The sequence below is a fragment of the Chlamydotis macqueenii genome, chromosome 1, assembly GCF_036417535.1.
Source record: "Chlamydotis macqueenii isolate bChlMac1 chromosome 1, bChlMac1.mat, whole genome shotgun sequence".
Classification (NCBI taxonomy): Eukaryota; Metazoa; Chordata; class Aves; order Otidiformes; family Otididae; genus Chlamydotis; species Chlamydotis macqueenii.
In genome coordinates this window covers 193,170,210-193,190,263 of record NC_141556.1, presented here as the reverse complement: position 1 = coordinate 193,190,263, position 20,054 = coordinate 193,170,210, and the positions used below count along the sequence as shown (strand labels likewise).

The window sequence follows — 20,054 nt, the reverse complement described above, 5'->3', positions numbered from 1 at the left end:
CTACTTTAAGCCCTTCCAAGAGGTCTCCTGCCACAGCCAAATATGAACAGCTGTATGCACCAAACATAGCAGAAATACATGAAGTTTATTTGGCTGCTATGGATCACCCACTGGAAAGGTCTCCCTCTTCTGTTGACTGAAGAAGGAACTCTTGGACATCAACTCCGTCTGAGACTGGCGACTACATTTTAACTGTTTAAACCCTCCAAAGTCAATGGCTGCTCCGAATTCAGCAGCTTTCACCCAGTAGCAGATGTAGCCTCAGATTAAATGTTGAATAGCAAAACTTTGTTCTGAGATGTGGGCTCGAACTCCTTCAGTCTGAGAAGGGCCTAGAAGTCAAGTCTCTACTTTTGGAGAGAGATGCTAAAAGCACAAGAATTTTGTACAAAAGATAAAGAGGCACTGTCCTCATCTGCTGGTTTTGGAGGTCTTTTTTGAGGAGCCAGCAGTGCTCCACTTGTCAGTAAGTACTTCCACCAGTTCCTTATAACATCAGCAGAGACAAGACCTAAATCACCTTCTGGGACTACCTAGCACAATCCATGGAAAGAAGCAAAGAGCTGCTTAGGTCTTCAAAACTGTTAGCGGTCTTCAGAGACCTGTTTCTCTTCCTTAACAATACAGGAAATGTACAGTGTAGGGGTTCAATAACTTTTAAGTGGTCTTTGGCATCTAAATTAGTTACATTGATCTGCATTTTTATTTTCAGCCCTGTATATCTTATTTAAGCTGTGGGTCCAGTAGTTTTCCTGTACATACCATTATTCATCTCTATTCAAAAGAAGATTTGAAGCGTACACTTAAACATAGACATAAACTAAATTATAGCTCACTTAAACAGGCTTCAGGCAAGGGCATTACAAGTTTTCAGAATAAAGAGGTCCTCTGAACTGCACCACAAATATTATCAGAAATTTGAATGAAGATACCGTACAAATACACAGACTTCCTCTGCGATTTTCTAGACAATCATACTTCTAACTAGAAATTCATATATTCTGACAGCAGTTGAGAAGGGAGAAAAAAGATGCCGAAAATCTTTGAAGAAGCAATTAGTTATGCGATACCTTGCAAACATACATTTTTCTCACCTACCATTTAAGGATCTGAACTCTAAAATGCTGGGTCTGCCAAATACCACACTGTGCTTTTACGGGATAGTCTCCCATAGATGCTTATGGTCTATGCGTCTACTCATTTGCACTTTTGAAATAATATTCCTGAAACTAAACACTGAGAAACTGAGATACAGACCTTACAAGGGCTCAGCCAGCTTCTGTGAAGAGCAACCCAAGCATTTTGATTGAGAGGGTTTGTCAATGTCATGTAACTAAACAGTCTGACAGTTTCATGAAACCATCGTGTTCCTCTTGTCATCCTGGAATTGGAAGCTCAGATGCTCTCCCAAGAAGGCAGCGCTTATATCCATCTTTATGAATCTTGTTCCTTACTTCAGGGTGGAACCTGGCCTCAAGCTTCCCTGAATGGCTCCTTATTTCAGGCTCTAGAAAAGCTGAAAGCATGCATTGGTTTTTACAAAAAACATCAATAATGGTCTGCCAGAGGAACCTGTCAGGATCAAAGCCCAGCTGCTAGAGCCAAAACAAGTACGGTACTTCAAGTGTAAAACTGATTGGAAGGTGGAAAATGCAAGTGAATGACAGGTGTTAAGAGCAAAGCACAGAATCATAGAACGGTTTGGGTTGGAAGGCACCTTTAAAGGTCATCTAGTCCAATACCCCTGCAAGGAGCAGGGATATTTCCAACCAGATCAGGTTGCTCAGAGCCCTGTCCAACCTGGCCTTGAATATTTCCAGGGCCTGGAGAAAGCAGGAGAGCCAGTCTGCAGTGCCTAGTCATGGCTGAGGTGCTGAGTACTTGGCTTTGCTCAGCACTGGCACCCACACCAGCACCCTGCCCGGGAGCAAAGCCAGCCATGCAGCACTATGCTCCCACCTGACCCACACTAGGACCAGGAGACCAGCCCTGGGAACATGGGCTGCATTGGTTTTCAAAGTCTGACAAAGGTGAAGGGCAAGAAAACATCACAAATATTGCAAACTGTTCTCTTGGTAGCTCTACGGTGACACAGGCAAAGACATCCACATGAAAATCTCAAGATTTATTTCAAATTAAGCATACAAAACAAGACAGCCTGGAAGCCTGTATTTGAGATCTGGCTCAGTCATTAAAATCAAATTTAAAAAAACCAAAACAAAACAGATCTTTTCACCCCATCCTGCAGGCAAAAAAGAAACTCAGATATACTGGATACATACTCAAGCTTTTGCCCTTGTACACATATTAGATATGTCTAACAGACACCACAGTATTTGTAAATATTGTGGGTGGGATCTTAAGAAGTACTTAGTGTTTGTCTAACTTTGCTCCCATTGATGTAAGCCAGAGTTTCATCATTGATTGCAAGTACATTTTAGACACTTAACTTCAGTAGCTAATCGTATTATTCAAGACCTACCATCAGTGTATTTGGCATGATAGATCAGAGTTGGTATATATTCATTCATTTTGTTTTTCACTGACAAAAAGCTGAAGTAAAAGATCTTATTCCAAGCCAATATTGTTGCTTTTACAAGTATGCGAGACAACGCTTTTACCAGCAAGATGCTAAGTCTTGAAGAAAAATAGCTTTATTTGACATCCTACCTATTCATGAGTCATTAGCTTCCTTACATTTTTAAATGCTTCAAAACTGATGCAGAGTACAAACGCAATAGAGTTTGACATGTTTACCAGAAAAGAAAAAGGAAGGAGAATAGCAGGGAAATTCCTACTGTCAATATTTAGAAGCAGATTATGCCTTCTATGTACCTTCTCTGGGCATTTTACTTGACACTGTCTTTTCTGAAGGGTCACGGCTCAACAGGACACGTTCACTTATCATTGTGCCTGTCACTAAGCGACCATCAGCAGCCTACCCTCACACTGACCTACATTGGGGGGTGTCACTTCTTTTCATGTGACAACAAGAGAACTAATTAATCCTGATAACTGAGGAATCTCCTCCCAGAGTGAAAGGGGTGATTTTTGGGGGCGTAAACTATCTGTTTCGGAAGGCTTATTAGATACTTGTGAAAATCAGTTAATAGGGCTGCTTAATTAATGAGCAAACATTAATTTTGATTGCAAAAGTTAGCCATTCTGTCTAAAATAAGGGAAGGGGAAATATTATTTTTGAGAAAGCAGAGAGTATAATCTCTAAGTTGCAAAGGAAGAGAAGAATAAACTTTCTTAAATTACTTTCTCGCCTTGCAAAAAAGGCGATGCTTTTCCTGAGTGAATCAAACAAAAATTTCATAGAATCAGAATCATAGCATATCTCAAGTCGGAAGGACTCTGTAAGGATTACCGAGTCCAACTCCCTCCTCCTCACAGGACTAGACACTGATTACAAGTAATTAAAAAAAAAAAAAATCATGCATATACTTTTCCAATATGCCGTGTGAATTCAGTTCTACAGACATCTGAGTAACCATGCACACATGATGAACCTTCCACTGATTTTAGCTATTTTAGCTCAATTTCTCTTAAATCTCTGCTGAACTTAAAATTGGAGCCACATTCTAGATTATTACCCTAATTCTGATTTTTCTGGCTTTTACTTTAAAATTTCCTTTTGTACACTGTGAATATATGCTACTTTTTACTAAAGAAAGTAAATCCAAAAGCCAGCTTTATGACTCAGTTAAAAAAAAAAATTACCATATTAGAAGTTATTAGAAATTTCCTTGAAGTTAACAGATTTGGTTGCCTTTTACTTTTAACATCTTTTTCATAATTTGAAGTTGAGTGACTCTCTTCCAACCACTCCAGCTATCTTGAACATGTTGACTAATCTTTTTTCACCTGCACAATGAGAGGTTAAGGAGAACGATCAGTTTATCTTTGCAACTTCAGTGTATACAAAGAATCTGACCTTCTGGGTTTAAAGTGCCATCTGTGGGCAATAAAGTTATCCATCATGAAGTAATTGTTTCAGCCGTTGTCGGATTTGCACGTGTTTTAAGGCTTGTTATACATAACTGACCCATCGGGGTTTTTACCATCAAATATAACTTCCTTCTGATTCAAACACATTCAGCAAAAATGTATTTTGTAGAGCACACTCCTAAATTGGAAAGAGAGCACAAGTGATTCCTGAATAGGGTCTTCATCTCTCTGCGCTGCTTAAAAAGCGGGTCATTCAGTTCAAACACAGCCCAGGGCTTTAGTCTTGCTTATGAGCATTTCCTTGTGAGTCATCCCATTGAAGGCTACGGGAATACATGTGTACAACGAATAAGCAATTGCTGAATCCATCTGGAATGCTTGGGACCATGGTAGCACCCAGTGGATTGACCTTCGGTGCATCTCTGGTGAAAAGGAGCTGACTCCGATCTGCAGCAGCACCTTAACCAGAACACGGCCACCAGCTAACCTCATATGGGATGTGTGGCTTTACTCCTTTTTGTACGGAAATCTGGGATATCAGTAGTTTTCTTTATTTCAAAGCTCTTCCTGGCTAACTATTGTATTACCATCACTTCTAAAGGTACTTCAGGCCATTCTGTAAACAAATACAACTTTTGTTTTGATCAAACAGCTGTACCTATCCATAATAATTCCAATTAGGTCATTACACCAAATCACTCTATTTTTTTTTTTTTAAAGTTCCCAAAAAGGAACTTGTCGTAAACTCTTTAAAGGTTTGATTTACATCTGACCATAAGGAGGAATAATATTCCAACCAACAGGTCCTCCTAGTTTACTCAACACTGAGATTCTCATCAGCATCAATACTTGCATTGTAAGACAAGAAAACTTTTAGGCAGAGTTGTCACAACATTTGAGAGACTGGAAAAAAAAATATATTTTTCTTCCTGCTCAAAGTGTGAATGTCTGGCCTGGCCCTGCCTCAGGACTAGAAGGAGAAGCGATCAACCTGGGTAATGAAGCTTTCTACTTCTGACTGCTGGTGGCTGGGAAGACCTGTTACTGGAAGGAGACACTTCTGTCTCCAGGGCAGCAATAGCCCCCATCTCAACTATGTCACCTGCGTTTCTAGTGCTCAGGCACAGGGAAAGCAGGCAGCGCAGCCTGGTTCCTGCACCCAGAGGCAGAAGCACCATCTCCATCGCCTGTACTTAGAAACAGCCTGCGGGAAGGACCTGCAGTGCCAAATCATCAGCCACCCTGAGATTCAAAGCAGCATCTCCAGGTCTTTCAGATGCCGTACAGGTCCCCATGTTAAGGAAACATCACAGTCCTTCATACATCTCATTTCACACTACTTCTCTGAAGCAAATCCAAGCTTCACACCTGAAGCCTGCAGAAAATAAACCAGGGCAGCTTATCTGTAAGAGAGCACGGAGGCATGCCCTTGTCCCAAGCTGACGCTGACAATTGTCCGGATGAGCAAGCTCATGATCTGAAGCAACAAAATGTAACCTCTGTTTCTGTCAAAGCAGAACTTTGCAGGGCAATTAAGGGCCATGGGGCAAACAGACATAGGTCCCTGGACTGCAAGGTGGCTTTGTCCCCAGTTCCTGTTGGCTTTTGTGCAAAGAGAGGCACCGTGCACGCTGGGCTGGTACACAGCCTGCAAACAGAAACGCACTCAGGGGAGAAGAAGCAGCTCAAGCTATCTCAGTCCTCAGCAGACCTATCACTCACACATGCCTTTTCTGTGACTGAAATCTGTTCTTGTTTGCTTTCAAGATCAAGAAAATTGTTGTAAGCTATTTACTTACAAAGTACATACCAACACATAAAAATCATTAATTCATTGGTTTGTCCCTTTCAGGTCCAAAAGGGGTATTCTGATTATCTGGTCACACCCAGTGATTTCTGGATCAAATGCTGAAGTCTTACTAATCTCAACTGTAATTTAAGAATTTGAAGTACCATTAGGACATAACAACCAGCCAAGAAAATGGATAGTTTAATGGATGGGAAAGCTGGGCTGCTGTATGATGCAGCATTGTAATAGAGTCTGAACAGCGTGAGATTTATCGCAGTAGATTAGCAGAGTCCTGGGCAGACTAAATGCCTTGACCCCAACTCCATGCCCTGAAATTAAAAATCAGTCAGCGGGGCAAATGGATATGCTACCAGAAAGGCCTTCACAGGCACAGAAAGATGTGTGTGTCTGTATTATTTGAGCAATCATCCTTCCCCTCCCAGTTCTGGATCCCAGAACAGTGACGAAAGTTTATTTACTATCTGTGTGCCTTTGCTGTCCCTAGAGGTGTATGCACATTGATACAAGATTAGATGCTATAGAGGCAAAGCATAACACCCAGTAGCTAAAAATTGAGCAAGTGCAATTCTGATAGCACTTCATTAACACTTCTGAGCACTACACACTATTGTGCCAATATGGTCAATAGCTGTAAATGTAAACAAATGTGTATGTCCCCAATAATTGCGAAATATTTTGCCAGTATTTGCCCTAGCTAAGTCAGGCTGTGCTTACAGATGCCCATGGTAAAGCCATTTTATTAAAAAACTGGGTGTTCATTAATTTAAAAAATTAGATGTAGAGATTTAACAAGCTGAAATCACAGTTGGTTATTTGAAATAAATCTGGCTCCAGTTACTACCAATTGAAATTGCTACCATTTCCCATCATACCTGGGCAGCCAAGGCCATGCAGTCCAGTACGCTGTGCCTAGGCAATATCTGCCTGAGGGCACTTGCTTCACCAGCCTGTCAAAACATCCTGTCCTGTCTGCCCTAAAGTCACCAGGTGACTTCTGTGCACGAGCAGGGGCACTCGACATAACACCAATTAAAAATAAATTGCAAAATTTGACATTCAGAGAACCTGAGGGAAAAAAAAAACCACTTTGTTTCCTCTTATCTATCCAGTTTAGTAAGTCTAGAAACTTAGAAATGAGCACCTTTGCCACCATCTAGCCTGGCGAAGGTGCTTACTTCATTAGTTGCACAAGGAGAAAGCAATTACGGAGAAGTAAAACCATCCGTAATCACAAACTTTTTATTTCCTATGGAGCATATGGAATTGAAAACAAGAATCCAAATGTGCAGTCTAACTCCTCCTTTATGAACCCTCATGGGATCATCACTTTGGTAAACCAGAGCAAAGGGGCAAAATGCACACATACATATGGTGTGCGTTGCGAAAAGCAAGGGAGATATCATAGTTGTGTCCACTTTAGTTAGGTCTTCACTCCAACAGAGAGAATGCCCAGCTTAAAAAAAACAGGTCTACTGAGGCTCTTGTCAGCACAGACTGGTTACAGTAGAGCTTGGCTGTTACTTCCACAGCCACATTTGACATAGGTCCGTGTGGCTCACATGCCCCTCCACCTCAACGTGCCTGTCCTGGCCCTTCTGGGGAGACCCTGCTCAGGTGATCGCAGAGGAGAGGAGGTCATAACTCCATCTGCTTATTCAAAAGTGATGCCACGTGATCAGCCACGGGCATTCACCCGGCAGTATGGATTCACCCCTCCACGTATGAGTGGAGGGGGGAATCCATACTGTGCTGCTTACAGAAGTGCAGGTAGCCCTACCCACGTTACGTCTGTGAGCCATCAGATCTCCTCTACCACTCACCGACACATGTCAGCAACCACTGCACCTCTGCTCTAATTCCACCGTGACAGATCCCAGCACATAATCATCAGTTCAGTATTTTTTGAGAAAAGTTTATCCCACTAACTAGCATAGTAGGGAAGTATTGATATGGCATAAAGACAAAGCAAGTACATTAAAAACTTTGCAGAAGGCTGCCAGTTATTACTTCCCATGCTCCACCATTACAGCTGAACAGTTCTGTAATGCTCAAAGACAAATAAAAATAATGACAAAGTTGAGAACTTTCCATCCACACTACTTAAACTTATAAACCAGAGCTATACAAAGGCTCTGGGTTCAAAACAAGAGAAAATAACTGATATGGCACAATAATTTAAACTACGGAGGTGAGAAGAACCAGAACAGTCTGCACAGAGGACTCGCTCGCAATGGCTCAAGAAGCAAAGCCCATTCTGCAGTTAAACGTCATCAAAACCACAAAGCCTACAGTAGGTGCTCATGCAAAAAGCTTCTGCCAAGCTTGCCTATGGCTCACTTTACACTGGGAAATTATAATCATTCATACTTTATAAAATAGTTTAGGATGAATGTTAATTACAGCACTTAATAAAACAAAGCAAGGTGAGTTTTCACCCCAAATGCTACCAGCACAACAGAAGAAAATTCTCTCTATTATAAAAAATAATGCAACTTAATCCCACTATGTTATATCCATTTGCCATAGACAACACATAAATTTTGGCAGACACTAATTTTAGTTTCCTTGACCCTCAATCCCACGGTTTCTTAGTAAATAATAGTGGATTTTAGATCATACTACAAAAAAATTTCCTCTCCGGAGAGTTTTATCAGATAACTGTTTCCTGCAAGGTTCCTTGAACCTCCCCTGAAGATCAGATGTTGGACACTGCCAGAGACATGACATGGAGCTAAATAGAGCCCTTGTCAGATCCAGGATGGCAACTCTCACGCTTCTTTTCTAACATTAGTCTACGGTGATACTGATGAGAGGTTTTTCCACGAAGGAATGACAATGGGAACAAAAGGGGCAAATTCCTTCACTCCATGGCAGGGAAGAATCCCACAGGAAGGACGCTTAAGCAAACTATGTGAAATTGTGAAATTCCTCTCATGAAACTCCCTCAAACTCATCCCTCACCACTCCCTACGCACTAAGCAGGGGGTCCTGTTCCCAGAGCACGGGCTTCCCAAGGGAACTTCCGAGGAGCAGAGACATCTGCTCAGGAGTTCCTGGCTCTGTGAAGGCCGCCGCGCCCTGCCCGCTCTACCCTCGCTTCCGGGCACAGCATGGAAATAATGTCACCACATTGCCACAGCATCTTCAACCCACTGAAGTCCTAGAAACAGCTTCCTTCTAACCACTTCCCCATCCTTCAGCTGCTCTAATGGCAAAGAGCACTTTGTTTCAAGGCCATAGCTCTGAAAGAGGGAATATGACTTAAAAGTGGTTGCATGTAGGAGCGCTTAGTGCCCCACCATCTAGAAAAGTATTGGAATCATGCAAACAGCAACCAGTGTCAACAAAACCAGAACACCATCACACTGGATTGTGCTCTGTCTGAATGTTACAGGAGTGACTTAACATTGTGGATATGGACAAATTGATTTTGGTACTGAAAATCAATCAGGATTCGATGGAAAACAACAGAGAGTAAAATCAGGTCATCATGAACATGAAACTTTTGCTTCTCCATTAACACAAATCAAACAAGTGTCTGGGAAAGATGATGAATAAATCAGTTAACTATTTTGTTACAGAGGGGATTTCGATTCCCAATTTCGTTGACAGTTTCACAAGCACCTATAATGTCTTGAATAATACAGATGTGTCACACGCTAAATCATCCATCTTTTCATCTTTAGGCTGGCACATTTCCACCCACCATGCCACAAAAAAAAAAAAAAAACCCAAATACCAAACATGACTTAATACAGAAGAAATCGTCACCCACACTCCCAGTCCAAATTTCTCCATACGTCTCAATGGCTCAAGACTTATGTTCCGGACAAAAGTACCTCTGAAATATACAGTTTCAAATCTCTTTCCCCACACCCTTGTATTTCTCAATCTGTTATAGTTTTGCTTAGTTCCAGCATGAATTCATTCTGCTGGTCACAAAAGGCATGATTTTGTGCCACACTGGGCTTTGGAGAGAGCACCAATGCCTGTATTTTCACTTTTCAAACTGCTGCTTGCAGCATATCTAACTTTTTCTTTTAATTGCCAGGATTTATGCAGTGCTGACCTCCAGCTGTGGGGGAATTAAACTGGAAGAAACTCTTCAGCAGAGTCTGTTGTGATAGGACAAGGAGTAATGGTTTTAAAATAGAAGGAGGTAGATTCAGATTAGACATCAGGAAGAAATTTTTTACACTGAGGGTGGTGGAACACTGGAACAGGTTGCCCAGAGAGGTGGTGGATGCCCCCATCCCTGGAAACGTTCAAGGCCAGGTTGGATGGGGCTCTGAGCAACCTGATCTGGTTGGAGATTCCCTGCTCCTTGCAGGGGAGTTGGACTAGGTGACCTTTAAAGGTGCCTTCCAACCCAAACCATTCTATGAGTCTATGAACTTCTGCATCTGGATAGGAGAACACTGTATGGGTACCTTCTGAACAATCACTGGACCAATTTTAGGATGAGAGGTTCCCACATGGTGGATTAAGAAGTCAGACCATTCCCTGCTGGGAATGCTTGGGAAAGGGTGTTTCTCAGTCCCAGGAATATGTGTAGTCAGGATGCATCACAAGGGCAAAGAGAAAAGAGCTTGGTGCTGTCCATGGGTGGAATTCTTGCTAAAATACGCACAGAAACATTTTCCTACATTCTTAGAAATACTGATAGAGTGAAAAAAAAAGACTCCTAGGGGCAAAGTGAGATCTAAAGATAAAGCATGTCTGTGGAGGGAGCAGCTTGCTTCTTGAAGGTCTCACACCAATAGGAGAGATTTGCCTCCAAAAGCAGAGATGGCTGTGGTGGCTGGGCATCCTACACTTCATGGCAAAGCTCCTCTTGCAGTGGTCTCACTTTCCATGCCCTGTGGGGCTGCAGCAGGAAGTCCGAACCCCTAACTTTGGGGGATTCAAAGGAATAGTTTTGCTAATAAAGCCCCACCACAGCCCCACTGGACACTGAGTTCTGAAACACCAAACCTTAACCCTCATCTGCTGAGCTTCTTCCTTTCCCAGTACCAGTCAGACATGAAAACTAGAAAGTTGATAAACATTGTGCTGGAAGTTTCCAAACCACATTAAAGTGTAAGGACTCAGCAACTGTCCTGGAAATCTGGACAATTTCCTTTTGTCCTATACACCCACACAGTGTGAAGGGCTACTGGTTTAAGTCTTTGAAGCATCTGACCAAAAATAGGCTTAACATTTTTGTTATTGTTCACATGTAAAAAAAAAAAATATCACTACCACCACCAAATAAATCCTCAAAATCTCCCGAGTGACAGATTTTTAGGGCTTTTAATGTATTGGGTGTTTCTGGATATGAAGACCTTTACTAGGCACAGGCCAAGTCCTGATTTCCTCCCACATGAACCATAAATATAGAGGATGCTAGCTTAGCCTAAAGGAATTGCTGCAGATTTAGACCAGCTATAAGAGAATGAGATCTAGCTTTGCGTAGAGCATAGAGTGAAACACCTATCTGGTAAAACATCGTTAAGTGATGTAAGTGATTTTCTTTAGAGATGGCAGAAAGTTTGGTACTTAAACACCAAGCATACATCTCAAAACCTGTGCTACATAGCAGGGTCTACCTCTTCTGCCTTACATGAATGTAGTCTGGAATTTTTAAGGGAGCCCATTTTCCATGAAGATTCATAAAATATGGGAAACTCATTTTTTTTCTGGACCCCGTTAAGATCTCCAGCATTAATTGCAAATTAGCTGTGTGGCTGTGCAGCTGTTTCAGCTGAGTACTCAAACCAAACTGAAACCTTAACATATGAACTTCCACCTGAATAGCACTTTCGGAGAAGTCAGGTTAGTTATTGTAAGAAATTAACCTCAGCACTGATTAGATTTGACCTGGAATTTCTTCCTTCATTTTTTCCAGCTGACCATGAAATTGAAAAGTCCATCATTCGCTGGAGATTTTGATGATGTAGTTCCAACTGGAATAACTGAGATTTGTGTAGTACTGTTCATAGATAAGATTGTAATAGAATCTATTTACTTTCTAGCCGCTAATTGTGAGGTGTTGTTTCTGGGTGGACAGCTGGAAATGAAGTCACATTATCTGCCCACGTTTCTGTAAATGTGGCCACATAATCCTCGATCCAGGCTGCAGAATCTGACCTTTTGGGGGTTAAAACCCAGTCCTTTACATTCCCAAATGCTATAAATTGAAATTATTATCATACAAAGTCTAGGATTGGGACATCAAACCTGAATAAGGCACAAAAAAATTCATGTTGACCATTATGCACATAGTCATTAGCATAAATGTATGCAGCATAATTTGTGGAATAAATATACACAAACTATAAGGGAAACATATGTCAGTACTACGCAAAACACAGACAGAAATCTGCTTTCCCACAACAGCCAAAATGCATGTGCATAGGAAGACAAAAGGGCTGAAGTGCCCAACACCTGAATATCAAAGAAACATAACTAATCTCATTTTTCAAATGAGGATTCTTGTGACTTGCATGTTGCTTTGGGGAAATTTAAATTATTAAATAGACACATGCAAGCTAAAAGACCTCCTTCTGTCCCTTCCTTGTGATGCTCTCTGTAGTAACTCCTGAGCCACTGACTATTTCTGTTAATCACCTCCTCCAGTACCTGTGTGTAAATGGAAGCTCAGCAGACACCCGCAGAGACTGAATTACAAGAGTGGACCATACGGCAGTGATGAACTGAGTTTCATCAAGAACTCTTGAAATAGGAAGTACTGGACAGCCAGCATAAGAGTTTTAAGTAAATACACAGTGAAGGAGGGTGAAATGGGAAGAAAAGCATAGAGAGATGCGTGGCACAAAACATGGCACCACTTCACCAATAATTTTGAAACACCCCATGCAAAGGCAAGTATGGAGAGTTTTACCATTGACCCAGAAGAAGCACGATAACCTATCTGGGATGTCCAAACAAAGCTGTGCAAGGATTATTTTCTTTCCAAAAAAAAAAAAAAAAAAAAAAAGAAAGAAAGAAAATGGAACAAAATCAAAGAGTTGGAAAAAGCCTAAACTCTGATTTGGAGCACAATCTCTTGTACATTTAAGTCGGGCGATAGGAATTTCCAGCAAACGGGTTGTAACGCAGCCAAACTACAGTGAAGCACCTTTCCAGTGCCTACCGCACCTGAGCTGACACCGCAACGTACATCCATCCCCACAGCCCAGCACCGAGAGCACCAGGTTTTCCCCCTCAACAAGCCAAGTTTTCCCCATTGGAACTGGTCTAGGGTGCACGTGTCCCTGACAGTCCCTGGAAGAGGAAGATGAACCATGGTGCCCGACAGTCCCTGGCTGACTGCATCCACCTTCTCCCTGGGCAGTGGGTTTGCCACGATTTGCACAATGGAAAACCTTTCCGACAGGAAAGAGGAAGCCGGTCCCCCAGGGTAGCTGGTCACTGCAGGAGCCCATGTGGGAGGGGGATACTGAAGTTCAAGCTCAAGCTGTGAAGGAAGCCTGGCAAGGATTTGAACCCACTGTTTCCTGTATCCAGGGTGGATGTCCCATGCCTGTGCCTACTTCATCCTGGGCATAAGGATCTCCTTGGCAGAGATAAATAATGTGGGGAAATTAGCACTTTCCTGGGGAAAAGAAGGGGGGGGGGGGGGGGGAAGAATACCTATATATCTATATCAAAGTTGATGAATCAGCACTTCCCCAGCAGAAAAAGGTCTCGTCGGGGCGGCCCCGCCAGCTCTCCTCCCGGGCTGGCAGCAGGGGCAGCGCCCGGGGACCGTCGCGCCGGGGTCGCCCCCGCCGGAGGGCCACGCTCCACGCCGCGCAGGGGCCGCTCCCGCGGACTCAGCGGCGCGGAGCAAACCGAGAGCCTCCGCCACTAGCCTCAACGCCTGTCCCGGGGGGAGGTCGGGTTTTTTGGGATGCGATGAGCCCACGCGGGAGTGGCTCGTGGCCGGCCCCCACGCACCCCTGCTCCCAGGCAACCGGCAACGCAACGCTGGGACGCTCTCCTCACCACCGAGCTCCGGCACAGTAGGGCCGGCTCCTCGCTCAAAGTAAAATAAAACTCTGTTAAGAAAACCCAATCTCCGTCCCGGCAGGCGCAGCTTTGCGGGATGCAGGCGCGGGAGAGCAGCTCCATCCCGCTCTCTGGAGTCACCCACGCCGCGTACCCGCGCGGCCACCCCACGCAGGCAGCCACGAGCGATGCTCCGCCGTCCTGCTCGGGCGGGAGGCAGCAGGATCTGGGGTTTTTTTTTGGGAAGGAAACGGGCACCTTTTCCGCTTCACGGGCAGAACCGGGAGAGGCTGACACTTGGAAACAAAGCGGGGAGGAAAGAAGCCTGCCCCGCAGCCAAGACATGCTTTCTTTCCGCGATGCACCAGTTCGGACATCACCCTGGACGGCTGTTCCCCGTGGGCGGCATCGCCGCCTTGCCCAGTGGAGGGGATGCACCGCGGCCCCGCACCGCCGGCACCCCCAGGTTGCCGCTCCCGCCGGGGATCCGGAGGCTCACGATTGCGTTTCGCGACTTTCTGAAAAACGGGGGACGCCTTCCCCCGGCCCTGCCCGGAGGAGAGGGGCAGGTGGCACCAGCCCACGAGCGGGGTCCGGCGGGGCTCGGGGACAGGGGCACGTCGAGTGGGAGAGCCCGGCGCGGAGAGGAGGTGGGGGGCTGGAAGGGGTCTCGGCGGACCCTTACCTGCGAGCAGGAGGGCGGCTGCCAGCAGCACGATCCCTGAGAGCAGCTGGCGGAGCATGGTCCTGCCCGCGGGAGCGGGGGGCTCTTCCCCGACCGACGGCAGCGAGGCGGAGGTGGAGGCACCGGTTGGGCTCCGACGGGGCTCTCCTCGGTCCTGGGCTCCTCCCGCGGTGGCGGAGATAACGACGCAGCGCGGCGCGGGATCCGCATCCAGCAGCCCCCAAGCCCTCCCCGCCCGCCCCGGCCCGCGGAAAGGGAGTGTCCGCTGCGAGCCGCCCCGCCGGCTTCACCTCCCGCGGACATCAGTTACCAGCCAGCCCCAGCCCCGCCGATTTATAACTTCTCCACCCATCACCGCGCACCCCTCCGCCCCCCGGCCCACATCCTCCGCCGGGAGCACGCCCTCCCCGGGACGCGCTCCCCCCCGCCGCACGGGGTTGCTCCCCCCGTGGGTCTCCCGGCCCCCTTCCCCGGAGCCCGCCCCCCCACCTCCGGGAGTTTCCAGCAGCCGGGGCCACAGCGCAGCCGGGGCGGGGAGCGGGGTTCACCGCCCGCCCCGCACTCCGCCGGGCTCCTCCGAGGAAGACGCGCACCGGATTCCCGATTTCCGCAGCCTTTCCCCGGCCGCTGGCCTCGATGCTCGGAGCGCCCCAAAGCGCTGCCCGCGCCCAGGGAGCTGCTTTTCCCCCCGCCCCCCATCTTCCCTGGGGAGGGGGAGCGGCGGGGCAGCCTGCCCTGTGCCGGGGCCTGAGCCGGAGCAGCACGGGTCCCCTGCCTGCCAGCAGCAGTGAAGCCGGGAAGGGGCAGCACTGGCTGAGGATGCTCTGGGAGGCTGTCCTGCCAGCGCTGCTGCTGGCCTTCACCCACCCTGTGACATCCAGGACTACTCTAGAAATAAGATTTCTCTTTTCTAAGCACTTACCGCATGTTCTCCACCCGTGTTTTATTTTATGAAAGACCAGAAGAGAGCCAGGTCTTCAGTTTTGACCCAGTATGGCCCTTCCTATGTTTTTATGCTGTGAAATAAGTCACAAGAGTGTCTGCATGGGGCAGGTAAGTGTGATCACCCCCGTTTTACAGAGAAGGAAATGGAGGCACATAGAGAGGTTAGGCGGCTAGTCCAAGGTCATAGGAAGCTGGTGACAAGAGCCAGAAATAGAGCTCAGATCTCCTGTCTCCCACCAGACCATCCTGTGCAAGAAAAAAAGATGAGACGTTGATGTTGTTTTTAACTTGAGAACTGTTTAACTTTCAAGTCTGAAGTCTGTGAGGATATTTCCTGCACACTTCTGTCTGACTTCTCTTCATAAGTGACACCCTAAGCTAAGAATTTAAGCCTGCATTTTCCAATCTTCCTGCCTCTAGCTGAGACCTTGAAAATAAAACAGTTATGGATACCTTACCCCTCATCTGCTCACACCATGGGGGGAAGAAAACAGAAGTTTCTTTCCCAAAGAGGATGACTCACAAGAAATCGCCTCCTCCGGCAGAGAGGACATCAGCTGGGAAAACAGTTGGCCAGTGAGGACAGACCAACCAGAACTAGGACACTGAGCGTCCTGACAGCTCAGACTCCCTAGGAGCTCTTAGCTCCCCATGGAAGGAGCTAAGGGAACTGGATGTCCCTGCCTTTGACCTACCCACTGCTGAGTACATGCAGAGTCTGACATAATGCAGGCCCCATCACAAACTCAGCAGCCATGCCACACCATTTCCTCCCCACCCTCTTCACATCTCCTATATCTCACAGCTGCATCCAGTCATGGCCCTCCAAAGACCATAATGCTTTGGCAAGACATACCTCCTTTCCTTCTCCCACGGAGGCCACCAGCTTCTGATCTACCAAGGAGCTGAGGACCAGGGAGGCCAAACCTGAAGATCTGCTCCTAACCCCTTGTCACTCTTCATATGCCAAAGACAGGGAAAGAAGAGATGCGGAGCCTGCATGAAGACTGTAAAGAGCCCAGTAGTGAGATACAGGGAAGAAAGAGGTGGCAGACATTCCCACAAAGAAGAATGAAGATACAGTGGGAAGCTTATGCCAGGAACTGGATGGAAGGCATCTCTAAACACACAGGCTGAAGCATCTGGACTTATGGACAGTGTGCATGTGAAGGAAAGGGCTGTGTGGAACCCATTTGATCTTATTTTTTGTGTACTGCCATGTAACTGGCAACATATAGCAGGGTGAGAACTTATTTTGAAGAGCGGTTTGGGTGCTATGGCCAAAAAAACCACTAAGGAGCAGGTCATGGACCTGTCCCAGGCAAATGTCCATCCTGCAGGCAATATGATCTCTTCATACCAGAATCTTAGGCTTTGGTCTGATGCTAAGCAGCGGGTGGCATATGCGAGGACATTTTTTATCCTTGCAATAAAGGATACACAACTGTTGTTATGTTCCCTTCAGCTCTGAAACATGGGATATTTCCTTTTTCTAGTACTTGTTAAAAAGAGTATTACTAAATACTAGAAAGGAAGTCAGCCCAATTTAGCAACTGAGAGTAAGCTTTCTTTGAAATATCCTTGCTGCAAGGCTGATCATCTGTTCAGTCTCCAGCAGTACAGAAGCTGCAAAAGAGAGAGGAGAAACAGCCTTCACGGCAGACAACATCATCTGGTTTTAGTGTTCATTTGCAGCCCGGCAGTACCTTGCATTGTTGAATTTTACCCTGCTCTGGAGGAAGATGGCTTCTATTCTTGCTTGAATAACCCATACATCTGACATTAAGACCATCAAGTTGTCAGGCAGCAGAAGCACCAACTCTCCCATACGCATCCCTTATGCCTCCCTGGCCAACAAGACTCACTGGAACAACATAGAAAATGAGCAACAGGAAATTTGATTGAAAAGACGAGTGATCAGGGCATTCAGCTCCTGAGTCCACCTTGAGCAGCAGACTACGATGCTGCAAAGAAATGCAAACACCACCCTGAGCACATCAGACCTTTCATAGCCTAATACTTAACTAGGGCACTGCTCTCTGCCAGCCTTTATGACTCTTGCATGTCTGGCTTCAATAGTTAGGTGGGGTGGAGACTCCTCTCTACCCGGATACGGCTTAGTCAAGTCACTGGGACACATCCTGAGGTTGTGGATTCTACTCCCCGTTGGAATTAGGACGCTTGGAACATCCTGAATTAAGGCTTTAGCCAAGTCTCATGGGAGGAATGGCTTGGACAGTTCCCGTGGACCTGGCAAAAATAAAGAGCCTGGAAAATCCCACTCACACCAGCAGCTGATACCCTCCCAACCTGGCCTGACTCTTTTCAGTCATAGAAGCATTTTTTTTTTTTTGTCTGCACTAGTGCTCAAAATAGCTCCTTGGGGCACTGGTTCCAGTGTTCACAGCATTACACAAAAGGCTGCCACCAGCACCTGCACAGCAGGTGCCTGCCCATAGAAGACGACTGCGCAGGCCAGAGTTAGAACTGAGGGACCTCATGGTATCTTGTTGATCCCTGCACTCACAGCAGAGAGGTAGACACCTAATAGGAGCAGACTAGACTGCCTTTGAGATGGTCCCAAGCTCCAGCTGTCAGGAGAGAAGGAAAGATGTCAAAACAGAGCAGATTGGATCTCCCTCTGCAGGTCTTCTGCGGAATTTGCATCTGCCAACTGGCTGCTTTTAAGAGGATTGGCTGCTCCCAGGGTGAAAACTTTAAGCAAAGGAGTATTTCAGTTCATTGCCTGAAAACATTACAGTTTTTTTCAGAGCCAGTAGGAAAGGGTCCAGTGCTCCCCATCCACCAGTAGGAGCCTCCTCCATCCCTGTAGTTGCTCATCATTCGCACTGGCACGACCATTTCTGGGGCTCACAAATGTTTCTGTGGCTCAATGTAAAAAAGTTCAGTGAAATAATCCAGGATGTAACTTGCCTGCTTTCTATGGAGGGCCGCTTGTAATCCAGGGCATTTCACTGATACAGCTTACAGCACACTCGCGTAACAGGAGACCCAGTGAACTGTGACAACTGGAAGAAAATTGGAGCTTTTTATACTAACCTAGCTACTGTGGAGACTGTAAACTAGATCCAAGGCAAGACGGACTGGGTCTACTTTACCCAAGGCCTTCCTCTGACTTGCTTTTCCTCTCTCTTTTCAGTTAGGTGTTTTCAATCACCATTGTTTTGACACCCTCTGGTCCCATCTCCCCATGACAGGAACAGAGTTTAAGCAGCACATTACCAAGTAAATCCCATTTACCATCATCATTATAATTTAGCTGCTGCTGTTATTCAGATTTGCCCACTACATTGAAAGTTGCATGTAAACCAAAGTTCCTTAGCTTTCTCTAGGATTCTGAGAAGAAAAAAGCTGAGATTTCTTCTTTGTACTATGGTGTTTACTGGGACAGCTACGTACACCTGCCCACCAGGCACATGCATAGGAAGGGTATGCAGAGACATAAACTGCAGCTGTGGTTGTGCTTTCCCTCAGCAAGGCTGAGATTTACCTTACATTATATAGACTCTTGACTCTACCCAGTCAGCATGTGCGGCAATGACAGCCAAAAGCTGCAGCAAAGGATTAGTCCTTGCAGGACAACCTCACAGCACTGCTGCCCATCCTTCACCAAAGGGTATGACAGCTCAGAGCAGTGATTGTTACGTCTTCATCTAAACTCCCCACCTGCATCAAAGGTAGGTCCATTTTTGAGGGCTGGCAAAGCAAGAAAGCGGAGGCAACGGGAGCACATAATTTGCCAGTGCTCATTTTTTATCATAATTAGTCAACTGGCATGAGCAATTAACCAGATTGCCTGGTATTTTATTGGGAGGTTAGGAAGCTGATGAGTAAGAACTCCTGTGATACTTGGGCCTGGAGTACTCCCCTTCCAGAAGTTTCAGTGGCTGAGTTGAGGGGTTCAGCTGGTGGAGCATAGAGTCAGTTCCTTTGCTGTTGTGGAGAAAGCTGGAGGCGAGAGTCTGCCTGTCCTGTCCCTTGGGAGTTGCTTTTAAGCCGAGGCCATACCTCCGGTTCCTGCTTACGCTACGCCATGGTTCACAGCAACTGTATCCTTACCCAGTCTTGTACCACTGCTGTGGCCTCGCGGGGTGATCACCAGACAGTGTCTGACCCTGACCACTGGCTCTGGACCTGATCCTGATCCAGACTTGCCAGACATTCTGGCTCCTTGCTGGTGCAGCAATTGCTCCCACCTGCCTTTTTACTGGGCTTGGCTCACTTGGGACTCAGCCGTCCCTCACTGGTTCCTTGCACATCCAACTTGATTTTGGTTCTGCCTGCATCTCCTCTTCCTGTCAGGCCTGTACGGCAAAATGCCAGTGATTTTCCCCCCCTTACTAAAAGCAAACTCTATTACAATACACATTTTCTTTCAAAATACCACGCAATTGATTTTATTTGTGCATTCAGCAATATTCCACTGAACAGGGGAGAAAAAAAAGTGGAACAAGAATTTTTCTGTCCCTGAAAAACACAAGCACAATAGAAGAATGCTAGTAAGCATTTCCACTGTGTGCTGGACCCCACTCGCACGCTTGCACACCTGCGTCAATATGGGAATGACCTACTTTCGCCATAGCTGGGTTAGCATGGTGGTGACGTCGCGCTCTCAGCTTCATCTCCCAGGCTTCTGAAATCCCATCC

General features: G+C 46.0%; 1 protein-coding gene and 1 long non-coding RNA gene across 2 annotated transcripts in view; both read right to left on the bottom strand.

The window, feature by feature from the left end:
• Window positions 1–14,715, bottom strand: part of FLT1 (fms related receptor tyrosine kinase 1) — a 113,372-nt gene extending 98,657 nt beyond the window's left edge. The window contains exon 1 of the mRNA XM_086772018.1: window positions 14,442–14,715. Within this exon, the coding sequence (XP_086628144.1) occupies window positions 14,442–14,499 (58 nt within the window). The 5' untranslated portion in view covers window positions 14,500–14,715. The remainder of the gene's footprint in view (window positions 1–14,441) is intronic.
• A 654-nt stretch (window positions 14,716–15,369) lies between these two features.
• LOC147602371 (uncharacterized) overlaps window positions 15,370–20,054 on the bottom strand; it is a 32,103-nt gene continuing 27,418 nt past the window's right edge. The window contains exons 3-4 of the long non-coding RNA XR_015257991.1: window positions 16,243–16,393; window positions 15,370–15,632 (exon numbers count right to left, since the gene is read on the bottom strand). This is a non-coding gene — a long non-coding RNA (uncharacterized LOC147602371). The remainder of the gene's footprint in view (window positions 15,633–16,242; window positions 16,394–20,054) is intronic.